At 38.6% G+C, this 27,940-nt stretch overlaps 2 protein-coding genes across 3 annotated transcripts in view; both read left to right on the forward strand.

Moving 5' to 3' along the window:
• Nucleotides 1-27,940, forward strand: part of LOC131683858 (uncharacterized) — a 113,567-nt gene that overhangs the window by 11,721 nt on the left and 73,906 nt on the right. The gene's annotated exons all lie outside the window — the stretch shown is intronic.
• On the forward strand, nucleotides 17,160-22,125 carry LOC131683852 (WD repeat-containing and planar cell polarity effector protein fritz). Its single transcript, XM_058966205.1, has 7 exons — nucleotides 17,160-17,721; nucleotides 18,057-18,792; nucleotides 18,994-19,200; nucleotides 19,522-20,326; nucleotides 20,386-21,599; nucleotides 21,655-21,802; nucleotides 21,858-22,125. The coding sequence occupies exons 1-7, from the start codon at nucleotides 17,639-17,641 to the stop codon at nucleotides 21,944-21,946; spliced, it is 3,282 nt and encodes a 1,093-aa protein (XP_058822188.1). The 5' UTR covers nucleotides 17,160-17,638; the 3' UTR covers nucleotides 21,947-22,125.

Here is a 27,940-nt window from a genome sequence, read left to right on the forward strand (position 1 = left end):
TTACGGTATCAGGTGAAAAGAGATTATAACTACTAGAGGTCGCATGTCGATGTTATCCCTAAAAATTTACCCAGTGAGCAAATTTTCTGGCAGAGACCGCTCTGCTATATTTTTGTAAGTCTTGGTTTGGCAGCCCTGTCAGATATCTGCGCGTATTCTGTCGTGTTAATTGAGCTAGGGCGAACTCGGTTTTGCTCGCGTTTTCTGACTAATTTTGACAGGAACCGAGCAAAACCCTGGCATAACTCGAACATAAACTGTGCAAAGATCCTGGCAATTCCTACCTGGTAGAATTTAGCACGAATCGAGCAAAACATCTGACAAAGATGTGGCAGGAAGCGTGCAGAGATCTTGGCCGTACATTTCTGACTGGATTCTGGATAAAAGTGAGCAGCATCGGTTGGTTTAACCGCTTCTGTCAGAAACGGTTGTTGCATTTGAGCGAATTCGTTGCCAGAATTCTCGCACAAATCGCGCAAAATGCTCGCAGAAACTTTGCCAGCATCAATTTCGCTTTGCTTAACTTTTGCTTTCCACGCTGACTGGATATCATCTCGCTCTTACATATGCTAGGCCCATTAGTTTGACACATATTGCCCCGGGTACACTATTGTCAAAGTAATGGAATACAATATACTAGAGCGAGACACCATGTTTCAGTCCGTGAATACACGGAGACAGTAGCCCTTTTCTCCCTCTAGTAGTTATAATCTCTTTTATCAGGTGAGAATAACCAGCAACAACAGCTCTCGATGTTACATGCTGGTGCGTTTACTGTTCTTTCGCATATTGTAACGACACTATTGATATCTGCTCCAAAATTGCTGTTGTTGGCTTCTAGGCTATGGTTTTCCATATATTTTTGAGAATGGTTTGCTCATCCGTACAGCATCGGATATTTTCCAACTCGTCTGGTTCAATGGTCTTGTAGTACGAGCAACGCTGATATGGTAATCACAGCAGCTCCTTTCCATTATTTAATTGGAATTAAAAATGTTGATTTGTTCTACATGAAAAAGCGAAATTAGCAGAGTAGATATTTGATTAAATTCAGTGGACATTTTCAATATACCTCTACCGAATGCATTTTTGAATTTTATTTATCTCTATATGAATCACATATTTTGCTTTTTGGATGACATTCAGAAAATATTCAGTGTAGCGCCTTTCTAAAACTATAGAATCAATAAACTGGGTTCTATGATAGTATCAAGTTTTATAGATTTCCACAATAGAGGACAGCATATGGAAAACAAAATGAAGTATGCGAGAATGTGGAATTGATAGATTTTGTCTTGCAAATTTACTTATTCCAGTATAATTTGTTATGCACTGTTTCGCATAAAGTAATTTTGGATTCTTATATCGAGCTCTATTTCACCGCTTATAAAGTGCCCCAAGCAGGTGAGCTTACTGTAAATGGAACCTTATTTTAGAACATTACCTAGTGAAAAGTGTTTCGAAAGCTTTAAAGTTTTAAATAGATCTTCCAGACAGAATACTGAAAATACCGGTTTTTATGCTTGAAAAACCGATATTTCGGTATTGGATATTTGGACGGTTATATCGGTTTTCGGTAACGGTAAAACCGGTTTTCCCCAATGCTAGGTAATTGTGTTATTTTGTGTTGTGATCGTCATATCCCCAACATGTCCGTCTTACCCATATTGTGGGGGTCTGTAAACAGTTTGTAAAAGTACAGATATTTCTTCTTTTTCTATTTCATTAAAAAAATAATGATTTTTGTAACATAATCCTTCTGGACTAGAGATGGGCAACAATTCAGTTTGGAGAGTGAATCGTGTCCGATTCACCCACCAAACGGATTCGACTCTTTTGATCGATTCAGTGATTCGTTTCAGTACTTGGAAAAATGTTTGAGAAGAAAAGGGAAAAATGTATTTATTAGGCGTTTAGGGGACGGGTATGGGTTTCAGTGTGAAAAAACCGATTTAATCCACCTAGCAGTGAGATGAGACATTTCTTACACATTTCACTATTGGATTAGTTTGCAGAACTCACGAGAAGTAGGCACCCAATTAGAGGTGGGATGAAAACAGTTTCTAGTCTTGCACGAATAAAATCTCGAATAAACTGAATAAATTATAGAAATCAACAAAACGACCGAAATAAAAAAGTAAAGCAAAAAATGAAACAATAGGTTTTTAAATTCATAAAATGAGTAGAAAAATTAATGGAAATCATTATAATTTTGATCCAAATACACGAATCAAATTAGATTAGGTTATTACATAAAAATTAAGATTATATTTAGAAATAGTTATAAGATTAATAGAATAAATTGACTCATATTAACAAATTGAATGAAATAAAACGAATGACTGAACATGAAATGCATAAAATTAAAGATATGAATAAAATGAATCAGATAAATCAGATAAATCAAATGAATCAAATGAATCAAATGAATCAAATGAATCAAATGAATCAAATGAATCAAATGAATCAAATAAATCAAATGAATCAAATGAATCAAATAAATCAAATGAATCGCATGAATCACATGAATCAAATGAATTAAATGAATCAAATTGATTTAATTCATCCAGTGAATACAATGAATCAAATTAATGAAATGGATCAAATGAATAAAAAGAATGGATGAACAAAATGAATAAAATAAAAAATAAATGAAATGCATAAATAAAACAAACGAATCAAATAAACAAAATGAGCTGAAGTGATAAAATGAATAAAAAGAAGAAAATGAGCAGAATTAAATGCATTGATTAAAATGAAAAATTGAACAACAGTAAAAGGTTATAAATTAATATAAAGAAATAAATTGAATCAAATAAATTATTTGGATGAAATGATTAAAACTGAAAAAGTAGTCAGATTATTAAAATGAAGTAACTGAACAAAATGAATAAACTGATCAGAGTGAATCCAAAGAATGAAACTAATAAAATAAGTAAAATGAACGCAGATGAACAAAACGAATAAAAAGATGCGGAATGAAATAATTAATTAAAATGAAATGGTCATATATTTGAAGCCAAACACATTTTTGAATAAAGAAAATGAATAAACCGGATTGTACGAATTTGAGAACCATTACATCAAAAAGTTTTGAAATGTTTTGAAAATGCCATCTTCTGAGAAAAGGCTAATAAATATGGAATGGACTTTCTAGGGCTTCCATCTTTTTTGGTTTTATTCTTTTTGTTTTCATGCTTCTTTACTTGACGGTGTCGTTTTAAGATTATCTGGTGTTTCTACTTTATTGTTGGACCTTAATTATTTATCAGGAATCTGGAACGTTCAATTTGCTTTGGAATTCGAAGTTTACTTTTTGGTCACATATTCCCGAAAAAAAATTAATGTACAGAATAGAATTTACGGGTCCAGTATTTTAACGCGCAATTGAATATAGTAAAGTGAGAGAAGGTCACATGTGCTTTCAAGCCCTTTGAACAGAGAACGACAGAGGGAGAATGCGATTCGTGAGTGAGGCAGGTAGATATTTCAAAGTTTTTATTTGCATTGAAGTAAATAGTGTGAAATGTCTAGGCTATGTCGATTGCATAAAAGCCGTGTTTGTATTGTTTCGTTCGGAATTCTCGTACAGGAAATATGGATAAATAAGTCCTATACAGACCAATATTGTGAAAAAGAAATGGTTCAAACTACTCAGTATATCCGAATATGGACGACGATAAGTTAGAAGACACATTGTAGTTGCATCCCCCATCGAGAGTGGGTACTTTGGGGACTTCTTTTCCTGGATCTAATTTGTGGATATTTTTGGTCTTTGATCCTTTATTTTTCATGAAAGTTTGTACCAATACAACGAATGTGCAGCTGATACAACTCATGGTTCATTCGCCTGCGCAACGTTTCATCTGCACGCCACCATAGATGGTACGCAACACTTTTCATTCGAAAACTCCAAGGGCGCGTTGGTCTCCACGAGCATAGTCCAGGTCTCGTGGCCGTAGAAAGAAATGGTTCAAACTACTCAGTATATCCGAATATGGACGACGATAAGTTAGAAGACACATTGTAGTTGCATCCCCCATCGAGAGTGGGTACTTTGGGGACTTCTTTTCCTGGATTTAATTTGTGGATATTTTTGGTCTTTGATCCTTTATTTTTCATGAAAGTTTGTACCAATACAACGAATGTGCAGCTGATACAACTCATGGTTCATTCGCCTGCGCAACGTTTCATCTGCACGCCACCATAGATGGTACGCAACACTTTTCGTTCGAAAACTCCAAGGGCGCGTTGGTCTCCACGAGCATAGTCCAGGTCTCGTGGCCGTAGAAAGAAATGGTTCAAACTACTCAGTATATCCGAATATGGACGACGATAAGTTAGAAGACACATTGTAGTTGCATCCCCCATCGAGAGTGGGTACTTTGGGGACTTCTTTTCCTGGATCTAATTTGTGGATATTTTTGGTCTTTGATCCGTTATTTTTCATGAAAGTTTGTACCAATACAACGAATGTGCAGCTGATACAACTCATGGTTCATTCGCCTGCGCAACGTTTCATCTGCACGCCACCATAGATGGTACGCAACACTTTTCGTTCGAAAACTCCAAGGGCGCGTTGGTCTCCACGAGCATAGTCCAGGTCTCGTGGCCGTAGAAAGAAATGGTTCAAACTACTCAGTATATCCGAATATGGACGACGATAAGTTAGAAGACACATTGTAGTTGCATCCCCCATCGAGAGTGGGTACTTTGGGGACTTCTTTTCCTGGATTTAATTTGTGGATATTTTTGGTCTTTGATCCTTTATTTTTCATGAAAGTTTGTACCAATACAACGAATGTGCAGCTGATACAACTCATGGTTCATTCGCCTGCGCAACGTTTCATCTGCACGCCACCATAGATGGTACGCAACACTTTTCGTTCGAAAACTCCAAGGGCGCGTTGGTCTCCACGAGCATAGTCCAGGTCTCGTGGCCGTAGAAAGAAATGGTTCAAACTACTCAGTATATCCGAATATGGACGACGATAAGTTAGAAGACACATTGTAGTTGCATCCCCCATCGAGAGTGGGTACTTTGGGGACTTCTTTTCCTGGATCTAATTTGTGGATATTTTTGGTCTTTGATCCGTTATTTTTCATGAAAGTTTGTACCAATACAACGAACGTGCAGCTGATACAACTCATGGTTCATTCGCCTGCGCAACGTTTCATCTGCACGCCACCATAGATGGTACGCAACACTTTTCGTTCGAAAACTCCAAGGGCGCGTTGGTCCTCCACGAGCATAGTCCAGGTCTCGTGGCCGTAGAGGACCACCGATCTAATCAGCGTCTTGAAGATAATCAACTTCGTGCGGCGGCGAATTTTGTTCGACCGGAGCGTCCTCTGGAGTCCAAAGTAGGCACGATTTCCCGCTATGATCCGTCTCTGAATTTCTCTGCTGTTATCATTGTCGTTGGTTACCAGTGAGCCCAAATACATGAATTCGTCGACCATCTCGATTTCGTCACCGTCAATCCGAACTCGGGTGGGAGATTCACATTGTCGTCTCTAGAACCTCTTCCTCTCATATATTTTGTCTTCGAAATCCTGGCTTCAGCTGTAGCAGCAGACAAAAAATGGTTTTGTTTTCTCAAACCTTCGCAATTACAATTAATAAATATTTCAGATTGGCAGAAGATCTTATCACACAACTTAGAAATGCATACAGAAATAGCTAGATAGATGCGATAGAAGAGAGACAGAGAGAGAAAGAGAGAGAGAGAGAGAGAGAGAGAGAGAGAGAGAGATGAGGGGGGTGGGGGGGCGTGTGAGGAATGGCAAATGATGGTTAATGCAGTGACATTAATTTTATAGGTATATTATTATGATATATTGATTCTTACATTCTTATCATAAATAATGTAAGTAGTAATTTTTGCTCCATAACCAGTATAACCTAAATCTTGCAAAAGAGCTAAATTTTAGCTAGATTTTTGGGCTTCAAACATACAGTTGCTTTCGGTGACGCCACAAGTATAATTGGTATTGGTAAGCGAGGACTAAAAATACAAAATGTCTAATATCTCCGCCGCTCGTGCACGGATTTAGACAATCTATAGCTTGTTAGAAAGGTATTTTTACAAGCTTTCTATTTATGTGCAGTTTGTGGGACAATATTGTATTGTTCGAAAGTTATTTGCAAAAAACCTGCTGTGTTTTGACAAAATCGCCCATATCTCAGAAAGTAAACAACATATCGAAAATCAAAAATAATAGTGTCAAATGGCAACGTTAGGCCTTTCATTTGAAACTAATTTCATTAAGATCGGCTCAGCCATTGCTGAGATAATTACATGACATTTTGTACATACATACATACACACATACACACACACACATACAGACATTGTCTCAATTTGTCGAGCTGAGTCGATTGGTATATGAGACTAGGCCCTCCGGGCCTCGGAAAAAGTTGTCAAAGTTTGAGCGAATCCTATACATTTCTTTTGTAAGAAATGTGAAAACCCTTTATTTGCCTTTATTTTTGTAGCAATTTGGGTGAAGCGAATTGATCAAAACTTTTGTACATTATAATGTATCATTTCCATAACATTATGACACATTCCGCGGGCTTGTACACCAGAAGGATGCTTTTGTTTTGTCTTATTTTGGTATCACAAAATTTTTTTCTCGTTTTGGTAGTGTTTAAACCATTGAAAAATTATGTAATCAAATTTTTAGCATTTCTACAGATAGTTGAAAAATATATAGAGAAGTAAGTTGAATTTCACGGAAAAATGGTTTCTGAATTATTGACTTCTAAAAAAAGTTCTATTTCATGAAACTATTATTGAAATTTTAATCTGTTTAAAGGAATTTGTTCGTTATTGAGTGTAGAATAATAAAACTAGAAAGATTTTCACTCATATTTGACTACTAATTTTTTTTGAACTAATAGAAGTTTTGTATTCAAAAAAAACTTTTCCAAAAATCCTCCAACTTCTTTTATTGGATGTGCGTAATTAAAGTTACAACAGGATACATTTTGCGTTGTAACGTCACTTTTATCAGGCGCTTAAATGATTTTTCAGATATAGTGTTAAAGCTTACTTCGACTGGTTTATTAAAACGCTTTCAAGTTGTTTCATAAACCGGAAATTATACTAGCGTGATATTTATAAATTCAGAATGTATACCATGAAGTGCTTAAGGGGTTATACACCATCAACACACGCGACGTTACAACGATTTGACCTTCATTCTATAAATCTGTTATAACTTTTTCAAATGAAATCTTTCATCAAACCTAATTATAGATTCAGAAAATAAACAAATTTTTGTATAAGATTCCATCTACAAAACTCGAATGCACTGGGCGAGGTATTTTTAATAAACGATTGTACAACGTCACATTATATTTCATTAACCCTCCGACACTCGCGCGAATGGCTCCCCGAATGAGCAACCGCTGGTGCTGGAAGAAGATTTCGCTAGAGTTTCGGAAGGTGTTGCACAAAATACAACGTCGCGAGTGCCGGAGGGTTAAAGTTCATCTCCGCTGTATTCTCCTCGATGCTGGCTGATCATATGATACATTTCGATGCAATCGCGCTAACAGCAACGTAGTCCAGGACATGCGTTGGAAGGTTGTGAGGAAATTTCCGAGTTTTGCACTTGGGGTAGTATTTTGGCATGAATATTAATTCGTTCCCTGAATACTTCTTTCCTCCCAACAATCAACCATTTCACACTTCGCTATCTGTTATAAGGTTGTCCGCGACCACAGTTGTAGTCGCACGTGCTGTCAGTCAGGTACCAACCAATTCTTCCGTTACAAACCGAAATACATCATTAAAGCAGCTACATCATCGAATTGCCTGTGGTATTAAATCCGTTATGGACATTTATCTATTCGAATTTACGGGAGATTGCAACGCAACAGTTGGGGCTACAGAGACCTTTCTGGTTGACCACACTAAATCGTCTCAATTGCTTAGAGTCGGATAAAAAGGCTTTGGCTGTGGTAATGGTCTCAAATGAGCACGAAAAAGATAGATGGAGAGTGTTTGTTGGAGTTTGCCGACATTTTAAAACCCGTCGAATCAACGACTGGATGTAACACATCCTTTCGTAACATCACGGTGATGTGACATGTTCTTTTTCAGTGGATATTTGTAACTATAACTTTTTTTATAACATCTTCATCCGGTCGTCTCCCCAAGTAAAAAGTAACTATAACATATACAATACTTCAGTGTACCGAGCCCTATCGATTGTCTGGCGCTTAAATTGTGCTCGCTTCCTCATATAAATCTACTTGTTTAAGCCTAACAATACAAATATCATACTAAAAACTCGGATTGGGAACCTGATTCCAAATTAAACAAAGTAATACTGCCAGTTTATTTTTTTGTGAAATATGTTATAAAACTTACTATTCCGGCTCCGTTAAACTACCATATTGAGCCGTATCAAATAAATAAATGTGTCAAATGGCTCAAATCTATCTATATCAGATATGAAAGAAAAAATTCTTGGTTTGATCAATTATTTCTACCACAATTTGAAAAATAAACTGTATCGTGATTTTTGAACAACCCCATATGTTTATTCGAGTAAAATATCATTAACATGGTTATATGTAATAAATATTTAAAATTTCACTCAAAACAATAGCACCAGCGTCATTTACAGAGTTATAGAAAAGTTGAAGATTTTCGTGACGTTACAACGCAATGAGATATCACTTTTCCTGAGAAAGGAGCGTTGTAACGTCACGAAAGTAAAAGATGCTTAAAAAGAAACAAAACAATAAACTTTATATTTAATGACTCCTAATTATTGGTAAGTTATTTAGAAATACTTCATAGAAGTTTGGTTCTTGATAAAAAATCTTATAGAGAAGATATTTTGACTTTTAATGAAATACGCTGAAGGTTCTAATTTGTGACTCGTTGTAACGTCACGTTACATTATTGGTCATAAAACAACCCTCTTCCAGTTTTTTTCAGTTTATGTCGATTGAATCTTTCGTGAAATTTTGTCTACTTTCTGAATATGTAATAAGTTTTGATGTAGGCGTTCATTTGATAAAGTTATAACATATTTATGGAATGAAGATTCGTCAAATCGTTGTAACGTCACGAAAGAATGTGTCTTTCAGGGCCGTCGAGAGCCGCGTCGGGTCCCAAGGCTTGTATTACTGCCGGGCCCTTTTCAACCTAAGCCCTCTAGTTCAGTACAAGTTAGTACCTCTTTAGCCTTGGCAAACTCGCGAATCCGTGGTTTCTATTAGTCTCCGGTTGACTCATATTGCCACATCCAGAGATGCGTGCCAGACAGATTAATTTAGGCAGCTTCTTATTCCGTGGTATCCAAATCGGGTAAAACTGCCATAGCTACGAGTTTTTCAATTTGCTGATACTCAGGAATCAGTAGCTTCTAGCTCAAATGGCACGTTCCCCATTTTGATCGGAGATTTGTGCCTTGCAATGAATCGTCTTTCATGATTTGCCTGATGTGAAGGATTGGGGAAGTGGTTAGGTTAGGGGTAAGTAATATACCCAAGAGACCACGAACCATTATTTAATGGCTTTGGATATGTTCTATATTCGCATACGAAACATATTCTTTACGGCTTCATAGTTCTGTAGACATCATTAAAGCACTCTTAGTGTCGGAAACGGCGAAATAGTGTGCCAGAATAGAGCTAGTTCAGAAGCACCTTAATGGCTGTCAGCAATGTTAACATAGAGACGTGTTTTTTAAAAGTAACTCTTCCCTTCTTTATCAACACAGCAAAAGAAAAAAATATGTTTAGATAACGTACCCACCCTTCCACGCTTCTTTCGTTTGACACGCCGGCTGTTTAAATTGACGATTTAGTGCCTACAGAAATGGGATGCGATCCGCAATCGAAAACCTCGTCTCAATTTGGTATACGCGTTTGATCACTGATCTGTAAAAAGATTTGCATGTATACATGGTTTAATGCCAACTCTACATAGATGTTTGATTGAAATTACGCAAACGTATATTGTGAATTATATTTGCAATTGTATTTTTTCGAAAAATCGTGCAGAACTTGCATTTTGATTTTAAGTTTATTGCATCATCAATTATTACATGAAGGCATACGAGTTTAGATGACGCATACGTATATTTGTTATTGTTCGGTGTTTCAAAGCAGTATAAAAAGATTCTATATTTGCACTTAGAGTTTTCTATAAAAGCGTCATATCATATATCTGCAAAAGCTTTTTAGCACAATGTCTATGTTCTGTATGTCGATATAGTGCTAGATTTAATGCTTTACATTTTAGGTGCATTGAAGCATTAAAAATACTTGGATACGGCTAGTTAACAATGGAATCGCTAACTTATAGCTTATCTTTTGTTTTAAATTAGTGCTTATACTTACTTGGGTAACGACACAAACCAATTAAAACAGAGTGTTCTGCACCCCCGGAAGGATGCTGAACGATCTGCAGGTGCTGCAATAAGCAGGAATAATACTTCCAACCCCCGGAGGGATTTAGGATTTTTATTTTAACAGTGAGCGGATTTATTTTGTTTCGCGAAACAAACACTTCTGAGTATATTCTGAAAGCGAACAGTTTGTTGACGTTTCGTTAAATATGATTCGAACAATTTCAATAATTTATTTTCTATGCCATATTTTTGCAGTTTGAAGAGTAATAAAGGTATGTCAATACGGTCGAATACTTTACTAAAGTCTGTGTAGAGTGTTTCCACATGGTTGCCATTGTCCATTGCATTTACAGTAATTGTTACAAATTCTAAAAGGTTTGTAGTAATGGTAGAGTGCTATTCCGTCCGGTCCAGGTCCTTTTGATGCGTCTAAGTTTTTTAGTGCAGGGGTAATTTCGTGTTCAGATAGCTCGTGGACGGAAATGTCATTTGAGAATTCAGGTATAAATGAAAAGTAGTCGCGGTCTGTTTCGGAATATGAAGTATAGACTTCTTGAAAGAATTTTCCAAATAAATTGCAAATTTCAGTATTGTTATTTCCTACATGTCCGTCAAAATGCATTTGGGATGGAAAGTTGCTACTTTTCAATTTCGTTTTCACGTAATTGAAGAAATTCTTTGCACAGGTCTTGATTTCAGTCTCGATTTTACGATTATATTCTTCATGTGCAGTATTAATGGCTATGTCGAGTTGGGAGCAAATATCCAGATAGTTTTGCCGATTTGTAATGTTATGTTCTTTCTTGTAAATTTTATGTGCCTTTTGCTTTCTATTTTTTAAATTTTTCAGATGTTGGTTGAACCATACAGGCTGCTGACCGCCATGAGTTCTTCTTCTTCTTTTTACTGGTACTGTTCCAGAGATTAAATTCGTTACAATTAAATAGAATTTAGTCACTGCTTCGTTGACATTTCCTTCTATACTCAATACAGTTTGCCAATTTATTCTACATAGTCTACGTTTGACTTCTTCGAAGTCGGTTTTATGGTATTCCGGCACTTCCTCATACTCCAAGTCGTTCGGGTAAGAGTTTTGATGAAAGAAAATTGAATATTCGATTGCTGTGTGAAATATTTTTCCATAATGGAGTTAAAGATGCATTAACACAGAAGTCTTCAGTGCAGTTCGTGAATAAGAGGTCTACATATGAATTTTGTCTATTTTTTACATGGTTGATTTGGTGCAGGCCAAATTCAGATATTTTGTCAAAGAAGTATTGAAGTGTTTCATTTTCCCCTACGACTGGGAGTAAGATTAATTCGTTTTCAATGTCTACGATGAAGTTGGAGTTACGTTGATTAAAGTCGCCATAAATATGCAGTTTTACTTCAGGTTCCATGTTTGACATGATAGATTCTACAGTTTGAAAAAATAGTTCAAATGATTTTTTGTGAGCATTTTCAGGTGGAAAGTACACAGAGGAGAATATGTGCACTTCTCCTGATATTACTGCTTTTGCCCATATATGTTCAAATTCTATATGTTTCATGGTTTCTATTTCTTCTGAAGGAAAGTCTGCGTTTATGGCTATAATGACTCCTCCAGAATTTTTATTACAAAGAGACAAATTGCGGACATGCCGAAATACATTAAATTGATTTCCAAAAATTTCCTCGCTTCTTACGCTTACATCCCAGCTACTTTCTGTTCCAAGAATTATATTAACAGAAGATGAAATTAGTTTTTGTTGGATTTCTTTCATTTTGGCTGGGCTTTTCATTCGATTAAAATTTTGGCAATAGACTAAAATTTCAGTCGAATTATGTTGTGAATGCGAAGAAGTTTTTGGAATATTTAAATTACTTACAGTTATATTTTCTTCCTCTATAGAGGGTGTCGTTACTTCCGAAAATTCGACGTTCCAAATTTATGCGTAGCTTCGCGGAGTTTTTGAAGGCGCCTGGTTCTTTCGCTTGATAAAATTTTTCCATAGGAGTCAAGGTCTGCTGCTGCTTCGTCTGGGTTTAGCCCATATTCCTGATAGACCGATGAAAATGCGCAGGAGATGGTCAGGAGTGGTCGGTAGTCCTTCGGATGCGAGTGTCATTTTGATGCTGGTCGGCGTCATTCCTTCCACGCAAATAGATGGGTGTTGGTCCTTCATATATGCCAGGTATAGGCGTACAATGTTCATTATTTTTGGTTCGCGAAGTATGGCCTTTAAAAAGCGACCGTCGCCATTCGTTGATTGTGACGTGAGGCGTACGATTGGAGGGCGTAAGGGGTCCAGTTCAAATTGGCTGTCTGTGTTCGAATGTTGAGATGTGGTTGCCAATGTGTTTAAACTATTTTCGCTGGTAGGTGTCACTTCCATTTGTTTGGGTTGAATGTTTTCGTTAGCTGAACGGTACGGGTTGATGGTGTCGCCTTTTTTAAAGTTTATGAAATTTGGTTTTACTGCTGGTATTGCAAGACCTGCAATCGGATGTTCGGTGGTTGTGGGAGGAACGGAATATTGTTTTTTCGCCGTGGCAAGTAGTAATTTGTCTGACGTCTTACCACTGTCGTTATGATGATGATTGTAAGCGCGGTCGTTGTCACGTTGACTTGACTGCTTACGACGTTTTCGGTTGCGTCTTGCCTTATCAGCAACTTTCTCCTGAAGTCGTCGAAAGCGTTGTTTGGCGTCATATTTTGTCCAATCCTGCTTCCATTGCCATTTATCGCCCAAAAATCGCCAGCCTGGAGACGTATGATCTATTTTCTGTTGGATTACTGTAACGTGTGATTTTTCCGCTAATTCTTCAGCCAGGGATTTTGATTGATTCATGCCATTTTCTGGTATTGTCATGTTGGAGATTGCAATGGAAATAGCTTTCACTTCTTCCTTCAATTCCTCCAATAGGTCGGAATTGGCGAGAGGGTACGGCTTAGAACATTTAGTGGAAAGCAGTTCGTTCTCGAGGTGTGATAGCCGTTCGTCAATTTTATGATTCATATTGTCCGATATTGTTTTGGTCGATTTGCTGATGGTGTCGATCGAATTTTGTAACAAATTGTCACAAGAATGAAAATCCCTCTCGCAGGTTGATGGGATTGACGGTATTGTAAACATCATCAAGCCACAATAAATTCAATAGAGTTATCTAAATATAAGGACCTTCGCTCTTTTTAGTTTTTATTTGCACCAAGTTCTACTACTAAAGGTTAATTAGTTCTCATGTTAATAATCCACCAAACTTTATGACTACTGAGGATTTGATTTATATAAGAAGCCCGCTTCAAGATGTTGATTACAATACGCCTCGATAGTGGTGTGTCGAGGAGGCCGAGAGGGCTGATATGAGCCTTTTTTCTGTTCTATACCTTTCCTCTATTTACCAGCTCATAACCAACAATCAACCAATAACAAATAGATAATTGAGAAAGGATGTGCTATGTGTGGTGATTGGCTATTCAAGTATTAGTAGTGTTTGAAGTACTAATGTATGTCTCATGTGATGATCATAACTTCAGCTGTATCTTGTACCTATCTAATCTATTACGTCTCTCATATATTGTCTTTTATTTCTTCTTTTCGAGTCCTATACTGCCATTGTACACCCGCCTTCAGCTGGGTCAACAAAGATGGTGATAGTGAACGTCTTAACACTCACACATTCTCAAACGCGGTCTCAAGCATGAACCTATAAAAAAGCCCTCGCGCACGCGGTTACGTATCGATCACGTCCGGAAGTCTACCCTTGATCCTAGAAGTCTAGGTCCATGCCTTCAGCTGGACCAATTAAGAAAATACGCTCATACCTATTAGACAACACGTCTCATGGCGACATGACCGGGAACCCTATCGATATAAACGATCCCACTCTCTGCCAGAATTCTAACCGCGCACCGAAAATTCAATATCAGACTCACGGTTCGCGCGACCATTCAAGAACACACGTTACAAAATCACGTCAGCGCACAAACGTTAGAGCCCCTCGCGATTTTCCAAGCAACCTACGCCCACGAACTCGCAAACGTGATTACACCCCGGTGATAAGGTGAAAATCTCAGCACTCATAAACTTAGCAACACGATCTCAAGCGTCAACCTACAAACTCCCGCGCTCGCGCCATCATGAATCGGGATCGTCCGGAAGTCTCTATCCTCGGTACCAACAATCTAGGTCCTTGTTAATTAATAAAAAAAAAATTGAAAAATAACTCCCATATCCACTAGACAAAACGTTCCATGACGACATGATCGGAAACTCTAGTGATATGGGGTAACTCTCTCCCTGTCAGAAAGTGATCCGTACACCGAAAGCTAAAGGTCGGAATGACGGTCCGCGAATATATGAATGGCCGCAGAGTTTCAAAATCGAATTTATACACGCGAAGTCACATACGCGCGAGCACACGTGACCAGGGATGCCAACGGTACCGATAAACTACATTTTTTTCGGTATATTTACATTTGCACAAGCCGTACAGCCCGCTACAGCGACGCATCACTACAGCTCTTGCCAGAACGGTAGCCAAACCGAGTACATTTTCCAGTACAGCAATAGAATACATTTTTGTTTTGCTGCTGTACTCCGACTGCTCGGTGAGAGTGTGGCGTAGTAAAGTTTGTTCTCTCGCTTTGTACATTTTTCTCTGCATAGTCAAAGGGAGAGGCCCGCACACGAAAGCGTTGATGCCGGCCGTGGCGTAAATGAGCCGCATTCATTGTCGTCATTTTTGAACAAAAATATTAAAAAGATTGAAAATATTAAAAAATGTAAAATAAGGAAAGAGAAGCTGTACCGCTCGCGTCTGGTGGCTGTACTGGGGACAGTAGTTTTTTGTCATGTTACTGCTTTGCATACAGGCAGCCGTACAGCGCTGGGCGTCCTGCACTAGCGAATGACAGCAGCAGCGAGAGAGAAATGAGAATGTAGGCAGAAAAATTACAGCCGCAGAAAAGGTAGACATTTTGCATCCTTGCACGTGACAAACACGTCAACATACGAACGCTTAAGCCCTTTGCGATCATCTACGCACACCTATGCCCGAGATCGCGTAAACTTGATAACACTCCGGCAATTGTGTGAACGTTTTAGTACTTACGACGTTACAAACGCGGTCTCAATCGCGAACCCGCAAACGCGCGCGATCATGAATCGGTCACGTCCGGAAATCTTTAGCCTTCATTCTAGCAATTTAGGTCCATACATTCAGTTGGATCAATCAAAAAAAAATAAAGCTCATATCCACTAGACCACGCGTTCTACGGCGACATAAATGGGAATTCTAATGATATGTAAGAACCCACTTTCTTCTGGAATCTGAACCGTACACCAAAAATTAAGTATCAGATTCACGGTCCGCGCGCGATCATTCTAAAACACATGCGAATATGCGAAAGGCACACGGTTATCAAATAGAATTTATACACGCGAAGTTCATACACGTTAGCACACGCGACATACAAACGCGCACGCGACATACAAACGCACACGCGACATACTAACGCACACGCGATCGAGCACGTTAACGTACAAATGTTCGAGCCCTTCGCGATGATACACGCGATCGCGAGTCCCTACGCCCGCACATACCTGAACCGTACAATGAATATCACATTCAGAATCACGGCCCGCTACAATTGGCCTAATGCAGTGTTTTATTGGGCGACATTGCCTGCCTCGTCTGCAAATTGTAGTATGTGATTCTGACGGGGAGCCCTTCCGAGAACCTAGCTCTACAGCTCCAGTAGGACAACTCTCGAAAAAAAAAAAATTGTCACAAGAATGAAAATGCTGACCTAGTTTACTGCATATGTTTTCGTTCTTTTTATGGACGACTTGCATTGACTGCTTTACGTCGTTAAGTAATTGTTCGATGCTACCGAACAATTCAAGACTGTGGCTCTTTAGGTCAGCTGTGGTTCGATGTTGTGTGTCCGTATGCGACTTCATCATTGTTAGCAGCTGATCTTGTAGATAGATCATTTTGCGTGTGTCGACCTCTGTCCTAATAATGTGCTGGCAGTCCGCACACACAGGCACCATAAATGCCCGGATAAAATTTTCCTGATTACGCTGCACACCTACACAGGCAGCATGGTACGATCTGCTGCTAAATTGACACTTCCAGAGGAAGCGGTCGTCGTTTATGTTTTTACACCGCACTGCCTTATTTTACTATTACTTGAAATTCAATAGCACTGTAACTTACGAGGCGCGCGCAATGTTTGTTTACGTAGGTAAAAAATACTAATTAATAAATTACTTGCGGAGCGCTTGGAGAGGCGTCCGCACTCGTTGACTGTTCGAACGAAAAAAATACATTCTATGTATGATATGCCTAACACATATGTTGAGTTTTCGAGATAATTTATTAATTAAGGAAGTTTTTTACTCATTTGAAATAAAAATTGCTGATTTTTGCGAAAAATTCCGCCCTCGAATTTTTTTTTTTTTTACAATTACAACTATTATTAAATTTAAATTAGTTATGAGTCAACTCAGAGACCAACAGACTCAAGTGTGTGTTTGTTTATTTTAGAGTGATTCACAGTCATGGCAAATTCGTTTGGTTCTTTTTGGTTTTCGTTGAGTTTATAATAAATTTTCACTCCTTCAGTGAATCGCAGCTCTTTTAAATAGAATTGCGATTTATTCGCTCTTTTTAAAGAGTCGATTCTTTTGATCGATTCGCGATTCATTCGCATATCTCCATTCTGGAGACCCAAAAAACCAACATCCTAACTACAACATGTTGTCAAAAACATGTTTTTTTCTATGTTATATGTGAGTATATCCTTAATATCCGTCCGTCTGCAATCCAGTACCCCTACCATTGTTGTTCAATTTTACAAATCCAACGTTGTAAGATCACTGTTGATCATGCCCCTCGCTAATCTCGATTCGCTGAACGCACCTTCCAACATAAATATATCTTCTCACAAATTTGTGTTATTCTCGCTCTCTGCTTTATGCTGGGAAACGATTTTGACAGAAAGCGCAACATCGCATAAAGCAGCAATGAGTAAAGAAAGATGGCTCCTTGATCAACAGGTAGTTGATGGGCTGAACGGTGCGTTTATTTTTCGTATTTGCTTGAAAAATATGCAGTTTCGCGATCGTTCATAGTTTCATTCGTCGATTAATTCGTTTTGTTACGGTTTAATGTTCACAAATCGTGGAATGTGTTCCGATTCGGTTGGCAAATTGGTGAATCTTTTGTGTTTCGATGTGGCTACAAGTGGATTCTGTTTACGCCTCGGAAAATGTTAGCATTGCTGAGCGAATTGCGTTTCTGGTCCACCAAGGAGGACATCTCCATCAAGGACACCGATCTAGGAGCGATCAAGTAAGTATACTACGCATTTGTGTGAAGGGCACGTGATAAAGATGATTGCAGTCACCACCCCAATCTGAGGAGAACCTTTGCTGTTCGAGCAGAGATTTCTTAATCGATTACGCGAGGCCTTTTCCCATCGGTAGAGGGTCTGTGTGGCTATTGTCTTTCATTTGCTCTTCGCGTGTCTCTCCGCTCTTCTGCTTGTTGCAACTTTTGCAGAAGCACCTTTTTCTGTGTTACTGATTGTTTTCTCACAGGCCCCTAAACAAACAATAATGATAAACCACGTATTAACGATGGTTATGCTGTTATGTCACTTATTCGCTCGTTTAAATCTCTTGTAGATATACCGAAAAGAAGTTGGAAAATGCAAAATCAATATATTTGGACGGCAAGAAGCAGTACTTTGAGTCGCGGGGTTTTAAGTGGAATGTGGATAACAAAAAACCAAACAAACTGAGGAATGCATTGCGCTTGCTGGAAGAAGAATTGCGCCAGAAGCGCATCGTCTTCTGCAAATGGAAAAATAATGTCATCCTGCAGATCATGCTGTCCAACGGGTTGCTCATACACGTCTCCATCAACTCATTCAATGGTGATATCAATCGAGTATATTTTGACAAGTATTTCATCGGTAAACTGCTTACCGAGCACATCACGGATGTTATCATTACTCGGACGCACATTTTGATCTCGTACAATGAGAACCAAATCACATTCGTTCATCTGCAGAAACCAACTGCGAAGAAAAATAATCTGGAAAAAATCGGCCTTATGGATCCGAAAATTTACAGTGTTATAATTGGTGGACCAACCGCTAGGAAAATTCCGAAACATCTCGTTTGTAGCAGTTCACAGGATCTCGTAATAGTGTGGACCAAATCTTCCCAGAACGAGGTCTACCCGTGGCGGCCAACCGTCAAGGATCAGGACCGAGCTAACCTGCACGTGTACAAGTTGAACGGATCAAAGATGGAACTAATTTGCTACTATTGGACCGAGTACGATCCCATTTCCGTGGACTTCTCACTGATGAACGGCTTTCAAGTGCATTCAGTCGAACAGAAGGTGTCCAAGAAGGTGAGTTATGAGATCAACTCGTACTGTCGGGAAAAATTCCCATAGATCTGCGTACCATAACAATTAAAATGTGCAGATTACGTTCCCGATGCGACGCCGAGTATTTAGCTTTATTTGCAATTTAAATGCAAATAAAAACTGACGTTTTTATTTCAACTCAGCTATGATGAATTAGTTATGAAAGATGAACACTTTTTTCAGGGTGACGTTACCATTGATAGCTGTATATACCAGATTCATAAAACGAAAATGCGCCGCGTTGCAGTAACTTCCATTCCACTGCAAACACAGGTCTGTTGCAACTCCTTTAGTCCGGATCACGAGAAACTGATGCTGGGCTGCATCGATGGTTCGATTGTGCTGTTTGATGAAGGGCGAGGAATCACACATCTGGTGAAGGCGGCGTTTGTAAGTTTTTATTTGCACTCGTGGGAAGCTATCGGTCCCAGTCTTACGGAATGTGTTAGGATTAGTAGTGCTGCTGTTTTATATTAGAAACTGGATATGATCTGGATTAAAAGAATATGTGATCCTATTTCTTCAAGGATCAGGATTAAAGTTAAGATCTTGAAGTTCGAAATTTCGGACCTATAATCCGGAATTTCGGAAACAAAAGTCTGATAACGGTTTTCCTCCAGTAAAAGTACAATACAGCTGCTGCCTACCATCTTTTTCGCAAGTCTGTGAGGTCAAAAAGACTATTATAGGAACAAATAAATTTCGTTTTAGATTCCGATGTTCGTCTCATGGCACAGTGATTCCTCGGTTGTGATGGTTGCCAACGAAAAGGGACAGTTTCAGTGCTTCGACATCGCCCTGTCCTGTGTGCGTACCCAGTTGGTTAGCGAAGATGTAGTACCTTCAAGTATCCTGGATCTGTCGAACTATTTTGTCCACCCTTCCAATCTTGCCAAGCTGTGCTGGAGCAAAAAGCCGGAGATAACGGAACATTGCGAAAAGTACGCCATCACGGATTCCTTCCTAATGTTGGCGTTTGAAAATGGGCCAATCGGTTGCCTGCGGTTCGTCGGAAGTACTGGTTTGAAAGGGGATGTGCATACGTCCGGGTTAACAGCCGACGTATTGATCCACAAGTACATTTCACTAAACCAGGTGGAAAAGGCAATCAACATCCTACTCAGTCTAAACTGGGACACGTACGGAGCGATGTGTCTGTTGTCGCTGCATCGAATAGCAAACTATATTTTTAAGCAACCATTGGGAATGGAGAGAGAACTGCAGCTGCAGAAGGCTCTCGGAAGCTTCCTGGTACCTGTGAAACCGTTGTGTTATGAGACTGAAGTAGAGTTTGGCGACCAGGTCAACGATATTACCCTACGATTTTTTCACTATCTGTTGAGAAATAAATCGTACAACAAGGCGTTTAGTCTGGCAATCGATATCAACGATGCCGATTTGTTTCTGAAGCTTCACGACAAGGCGAAGAGCGACGGTGACGTGGAGTTATCCAAAGAGGCACTGAAGAAAGTTGACGATATCAATCGGATATGCACAGATAGAAGCGACAGTGAACGTAAGTGTTTGATTTACGGGTCATAAAATGGTGCTCTAAGATATTAAATTTCTTTTTAGATTCATTGTGTTCGAATTCCTCTTGTTCGCTATGTGCGGAAAGTTTCGACGAGGAAGACGATGACGACGAGGAAGAAGAAGAGGAATCCGAGCAAGAAGTGTTGCAACGGTCACGCCCAGTTAAAATTACCAGCCAAGATGCTACTAGTTTCAAATCATGCTCCACGTCGTCCAGCTCTTCGAAATCATCACAGATTCGAAACGGTAGTCCCAAGCATCCTCCGCTTCCGAAGACGACCGAAAGTAGCAGTAGCAGTAGCGTAGCTACAAGAATGTCAACCGCAAAAATTCGTACGAAATCGGAGCTAAGCATCGACCGACCGCCGTTGCCATATGTGCCCAAGAAAGCACCAACAACGATAATGCAACGCAGTCAAACAGCAACTGCGTTGAAACTTTCAAAGCAGCAAAAATCCCGAATCTCAGAGACTAAATTGAAAGGAAAGTCACTTAGTTCTAGCAATCTACTTTCGCTCGCAGATAGCACGTCTCCATATTTCGGTACGTCAATTCAACGAGGGAACGTACGGGCTCGGTTGAACCCTCGTGAAAAAGCTGCAAAATTGTATTCCTCGGCGGCTAATAGCCTGTCAATGGAACAGCTGGACATATCTTCAAGAATTCCGAGGCAACCGTTCTACGTAGACTTTGTAGACAATCCAGCCGCTGTGCGACCTCCTCTCAACGGACAACATGTGGTGATAGACGTGATCCCTAAGCCACTCGGCACACTTCAGTCCCCGAATACACTGAAGTACCCGCCGACAAACATACTAGATCAGACGATCGGTATCCCCATAGTACAAGACGAGCCGGATTTTGCACGGCGCCCACGGAAACCTTGGTTTACCTCGCAGTCGTCCCAGTTTCGAAGTATTCCTAACTGTTCTAACGCGAACAATGCTCCTCGCACTGTGATCCACCAATACCCTCTGATATCCGGTAACATTCCTTCCAAGTCACAGACCAAATTTCACCATCAGCAGCAGCTGGATATTATCGACCGGACGCGGTTCTCCCGGCGAAAGGAACCGATAACGGCTTCTATTCTATCCAACAGTACAAATTCCTCCTCGTCTGCAATAGCTGGACCATCGACAGCATGTTTTCCGCAACAGCCCGGAAGTTCCTCATCGTCTTCATCGGCAAAAAAGGAGACTGGGGAGAAAAACAAGGTAAAATTTTCCGACACCGTAACAGTTGCCGTCGTGCCGGTAAGTTGTACTAGTAACTTTGTGTTTCCCATTGACGATAAGAGCGTTGTTTCAGGAAATCCCGCGGAAAGACAAACTAGGCGAAAAAACACGCAAACCAACGTACAATCCGCTGATTGCCGACCCGAAACGGGAACTTGCCGAAAGTTTACCATTGTGCCATCCGAACGACGATTATCTGAAGGATTTCACTCCTATGCAAGGTAGCTTGGAACGGAAACCATTTTCAAATATTGGATAATAGCTTTTGTTTTCCAGATATCATCGGTAATAGCAACGAGCAGGAAAACAACGAGGAGAGTAAAAAGATTCCCAACATCAAAGTGGTGCATTTTGGCGTTGTGTAGAATATAACCTGCCTACGTTTTTAGTGGGTCTACGTGAGAACTTGTCTAAGGTTTCGAATATGCAATACAAACTTCTATTCCGTCCAGTGAAGCTTAATCAGTATTTTAAAATGTTTATATCTCTTTGTTGGAAATGCATATTTTTTGTAAATATATAAACCGTACTATTTACTTTAAAGTGTATATTTATTATTAAACAGCTTTTCAAAAATTGAATAAAAATAACTATGAAACAATTCGTTTGTTCATTTGTATATAATAGTTTCATCCTTATTGCTAACATCATTTGGTTAATCATAAAGCTTTGGAAGCAATTAACTTTAGTAATAATTCACTATATTCCTGCCTAAGAAGACAATTGGATTAAACCATGTTGTGCATGAAGGGCACAATAGCGTTAACGCAAAGTTGTTCGAAACACGAATTCCTGATCTTTTCAAAGTTAAAGCTATTATGCCCATCATGCACAAAATGGTTTAATCCAACTTTCTCAATAGGAAGAAATATGGCATGTTAAGCATTGGACCGCTAGCTGAAACCACGTGTTGATTTCACTGTTTCTCGTCGGTAAACCGAATTTCTTTGCTTATGGGACTTCATTTGTGACTAGCGATTCAATTATAAATACAACAGTGTTACATTTTTCAGTCAGCGTTTTTCTCACTCAAAGTCTGAGGCAAAGCGAAACGGTACCACTTTCCCCCTGCAACAATCTTAGGTATTCGCCGGAAGTGACTCTTTCCTCTTGCTGGTATGTTTTTAGCACGGTGTAAAACTTGGTTTCGAGAGCACTTGATTTTGTTGGAATACCATTTAATGCATTTTCCTCGTTCGCCAAAAATTCCGGGGATAGCTTAGACACAAACTCATTCGACATAGTTTTAAAAAAGTGTATTTTTTAGGTGGCAGGTGATCTTACCGCGGCAATGGTTAAGGCTTCGATTTGGCAGAAGATCATCTGCATTTTAACGTTTTGGAGTAGTCCGACACAAGCCTGCACTTTTGGATCATTTTTTATAATTCTTTTTCCAAATAAAAAAATCATCCAGACAGTATCGCATCCGGGAAAAATTTTCTTAGTGCATTAATTTCAAAGTCCGTCAGAATCATTCGTGGATCCAATTGAATGTCGATGTCGGAAGTCAATCTTTTAAGGAGCTTCAGTGCTTTTTGTACACTTGCTCATTTTTGATGGATATGTACGAATGGAAGAAACTTCCTTGTATGGCCAACCGATCCGTGAAGTGTAAAGATTGTCTGAACCCCTTTTGAGTTCCGTCGGTTGTTGAAGACGGCACAATTTTTTTTTTATGCGAAAATGTGTATGCAACCCTCTTCAACTTCAATGTTTTTAAGAAGAAACGGTTCTTTATCCGCTGTCCGCCAGAAACTTTCATCGATGTCGCTAAAATCGTCTGGATCTGGTGGCAAAGCCGCTTTACCTCGATGTCTATGATACAATCTTTGTGCCACTGGCGATAGCACTGAAGAAATCTAAAATTATTAAAAATGATAAAGCAATGTAACTATTTTTGCTTTTCTCCTATAGAAAGGCTATGCAATCACTCTGAAAATCGACTTTTTTAACTGAGGTCCGGAGGGCTGAAGCTCTTCTATCATTCGCCCCAGTTGATCAAGCTCGGCAAATGTCTGAGCGTGTATTTTTGTGATCAACAATTGCACATCGGTTACCCGAATTTATCAAACTTAGTCTCAAATGAAAGGTACAACGTTCCCATGCGCTACTATTGAATTTTATTTAATTCCCGGTTCCGGATTTGCGGGTCTAAGAGTGTGGTGAAATGCCCATATAAATCGTAATCAGCATGTTATCTAAATGATGTAAAATTTCATAAAATGTATTATAATTCACTATGCTATATTTTTTTAATGTATTATAATTGCTTGGATGTATAGTTTCACTAATGCCCAATCAAATCCACATTGACCACTTTGGGCACCTTCGGCGGTACCGGAAGCTTCAGGAAAGTAGCTAAGTTCCTGAATTGAATTCGCATCTGCTTCTGTCTGACTTGATTTTCTGTATGACACGATTTTCTCAATTGATTGCTATTAAATCCCACTGGAATCGGATATATGGTTCCAGTATTACGGTTTGAAGTATGCGGTCACATGCGAAGTTCCCATATAAATCGGTATAATCATTATATCTAAATGATGCAAAGCTTATTGAAATGATTTCTAAATTGCTAGAATTTCAAATCAAAGTTCCGAACTTAAATTCAGACCTGTTTCTCATTTATTGCTGTCTAGATTCTCACTATTTTAATCTTAAATGAAGGGTATTCACATTGATTGGTCCCGATTTTCATTTGAACGAAGTATTGGTTCCGGAGTTATGAGAAAAAGAATCCGATCACACGTGAATTTCCCATTTAAACCTTTTTGCCTGTCTCCCATAGAAAGGTAAATTCAACCACTCTGAAAATCGGCCTGTTTACAGGGGCCCAGAGGACCAAAACTTTTATACCATTCGACTCACTTCGTCGAGTTCGGTAAATATATTTACCGTCGCACATCGGTTACTCGGAGATGACCGAACCGACTTTCTTAAACTTAAAGGCATAGGATGCTTTGAATTTAATTCTAATCCGACATCCGGCTCCGGAGTTACTAGTTGAGAAATGCAGTGATACAGTAAATTCTCATATAAACTGGTACTACCATGATATCTAGATGATGCAAAACTTATTGGAATGGGTGTTAAATTCCTTAGATTTGTTGGTTTGGTTTGTTGTTTTGATCACATTGACCACCTAGGAAGACGGCGCCGGTGGTTGAGTTGTAAGCGTGACCGCCACTAATTCCAGTTGGCCTGGGTTCAATTCCAGCCGAGGTCGTTTTCTGAGGTGAAAAAATCTGTGGTCACGTCTTCCTTCGAAAGGGAAGTAAAGCCGTTTGTACCCGGTCCATGAAATTGGTGGATCGATATCTAGTCCAGTAGTGGAATCACCTCTCTGACGTCGGTAAAGAAGAAGTAGATCCAACTTCTATACTCTTACTAACAAAAATATCCTCCTCCCGTGATACTAGCAAAAGCAAGTATCGGACTAACCATTCCTTCCCTTTCCTTCCGCGATCTACGTTCGGGCCTGGCCGGCGCCGGTATTGAACAAAAACACTTTAGGATTACCAGAAGTTGCACATTGAAAGATGTTTCGCTACTCCCAAGCATAACTATCTACTGATTCCCTGTGCAACTTCATCTAGTCCCGATCGATAACGGAGTAGCAGCCAGGGGTGGTCACACAAGCTCAAGCTCAAGCTTGATCACATTGACCACCTAGGACGGTCTTGATGTCTCACAGAACTTGCCAATGTTGTGAGTTATTCCTCAGCAAAAAAAACTCGACCGTTTTCCACAATATTTCAAATGTGAAATGATCGATGCAATGCTTCAATTGGCTGCTATTGAATTTTATCTCGATCTAAATTTCGGTTCCTGAGATATAGATTGGTTAGTGCGGTCACATAGGAATTGCCCATATACCTGTACCATCATAATACTTATAGTTTTGCCTCTTATATAGAAAGATTTGCCATTACTCTGTAGTCTGAATATTTTGACCAAGTATCTCAAGGTGATTTCATGAAGGTTTGTAAGAGGAATGTTAAAAATTCCATCATAACCTGGAGCTTTCATATTTTTTAACATTTCCATGATGGATTTGATCGTATCATAGTTTGTTTCAAGAATCTCGTCTAGAGACAATACTTGATTTGAAACATTTTCGTATTTTTGTAAGACTTCGTTTTCAATAGGACGCACAACGTTAAGATTAAAATTGTGGGCGCTAGCAAACTGCTGAGCAAGTTTGTTAGAAGTACCTTTTTTCAAAGCTGGAATTTATTTTTGAGGTTTCTTAAGGACCTTAGAAAGTTTTTTAGAAAAGTTTAGAATATGGCTTGATTTGTTCAACCACTTTCGCAAAATTTTCATTTCTTAAGAGCGTGAATCTATGCTTATTTTCTTTTTGTAGACTCTGATAGAAAAATTTCATAGCAGGGTCATGAGAACGTTGATAATGAGGTCTCCGATTTCCTAGTTCGCTTTGTGATAATTAAACAACCAGGCAATTGGATTGGACACTGCTTCGTGAGAAAGCGAAAAAGTTACTAGAAGGTGATCAGGATGTGTAATCAATTCGCTACAAATGTGACATTGATCTGTCAAAACCAATTGTTGATGGGTTCCTTACAGACGAATAGCACGTAGGTCCATTTAAAAATGAAATTGAATAATAACCAGCAGAGCCATCATTAAAATGTATTTTACCATTGGAATTGCTTTGAGCATTATTCCAGGATCGGTGTTTAGCATTAAAATCACCAATTATAGAGAATTTCTGTCATTTTCTTATAAGTTTTTGCCACTTACGATATATGTGAAAAAATGTGATGTGAATGTGAAAAAAATTATCGGTCAAAAGTCCTAATTGTCTGCTTGAAACCTCAGCTACATTTTGGAGCCACAAAAGTTCACTTGCACCACTCCATGGCAGCGCTAGGTGACGATTTGCAAAACTCCATGCCTTTACAATGTAGGGGTAATTTAGACCGAATTTTTTTTTGTAATGGAATTATGTTTAGCTGTGTAATATTTATTAGAGAAACACCTTACAACCAAAAATAATAAATTTCGTTACAAAAACTTAATCTGGTTAGTCACAGCTGTCGATTGGCGCATCATTTATTTTCTTTGCTGTGGCGTATGCAATGGTGTGCGCAGCCGAAAGCCGCTGAACGGTGGTTGATGGAATAGGGGGTCCGAATAGCCCCGTATGCTCATTTCTCACAAAAATTGGTGAGCGTCTTGAAAATATTTGTGTTTTCACACAAACGAAAATCATTCCATTAAATAGGAGCCTCAAACTTTTCAAATTCACAGAATCTGCGCTAAATAAATATTTTTTTATATGAGCGCTGTAGGAATATATTCAAAAATGCTTTTACTTAAATTTGATTTATTTGAGAAAAACAGAAAAGCGTTCTCCATTTTTTTAAAAAATACAACCTTGCAAAAGCAATCGAAATTATCAATTTTCGTTTGCTCCCTTTTGAGATATCGACATTTGAAAAGGGCATATTTTTCAGTGAAAATTATGCATAACTTTTGAAATTTTGTTCTTCCTTCTACAAAAGTTGTCGATAATTATGGTCTAAAAGTACACAGAAGAGTACTTTTGTGAGAAAAATTGCACTAAAAAACTGTACGGAGAAAACCGTTTTTTTGGAGACACCCCATATTGTGACATGGAACTCACTATAAAATGAAAACTGTTTGAGATACAAAGTTAGAACCTTCAACAAAGTTGCTCAGAATTGATTGTTCTAGAATATTGCAGAAGAAAGTATCATTCTATCTCAACTAGAATTTTAATTACCTTCTACAACTTTGACATTTTAAGGACCACCCTAAAACCGTTTCAGCCAAAAGATGCAGTTTGACACACACAATAAATGTTTCTAAGGCTTATCGCTGAATCCAAAGATGAAAGCGTAACACGGTGCTACAAAATAAAAATAATTGTACTTTTAAAGTGATATAGTAAAGGTTGTAGGTCTGGTCAAATACAACACAAAACCACGTTTGATCAATTTAATATACCCTCAAAATCTTGATTTATAGCAAAAAACGATTTTTCGGAACTTTAGGCACAAAAAAAATTTACGTGGTCATTTTTAACCCGATTTTAAATTTTTTTGAGTGCTTTGGAAAGAAGAAGAAATGACCTTTCCAACGATATGTTATGTTATGTTCTTTTGTTAAAAGTACTATGCAGTTTTGGGACAACAATATGAAAGTTATCATTATTTCGCTATTTTTTTCATTAAAAATATAAAAATTGTTCAACATTTTTATTGGAAAGCGGCTTTGTTTTAATAAAAATTTAAGGAGAACAATTCATTTCGTATCCAACGACCTATTTATGATCAAAATCGGTTGAAAAATGGCAGAGTTATAATTTTTTC

Source organism: Topomyia yanbarensis, chromosome 2 (genome assembly GCF_030247195.1).
Source record: "Topomyia yanbarensis strain Yona2022 chromosome 2, ASM3024719v1, whole genome shotgun sequence".
In the NCBI taxonomy this organism is placed as follows: domain Eukaryota; kingdom Metazoa; phylum Arthropoda; class Insecta; order Diptera; family Culicidae; genus Topomyia; species Topomyia yanbarensis.

Coding starts and splice junctions, on each gene's coding strand:
- LOC131683852 (XM_058966205.1), top strand. CDS start 17,639: ATGTTAGCATTGCTGAGCGAATTGCGTTTCTGGTCCACCAAGGAGGAC. Junction 18,793..18,993: donor AACAGAAGGTGTCCAAGAAG/GTGAGTTATGAG, acceptor CACTTTTTTCAG/GGTGACGTTACCATTGATAG. Junction 21,803..21,857: donor GGATTTCACTCCTATGCAAG/GTAGCTTGGAAC, acceptor TTTGTTTTCCAG/ATATCATCGGTAATAGCAAC.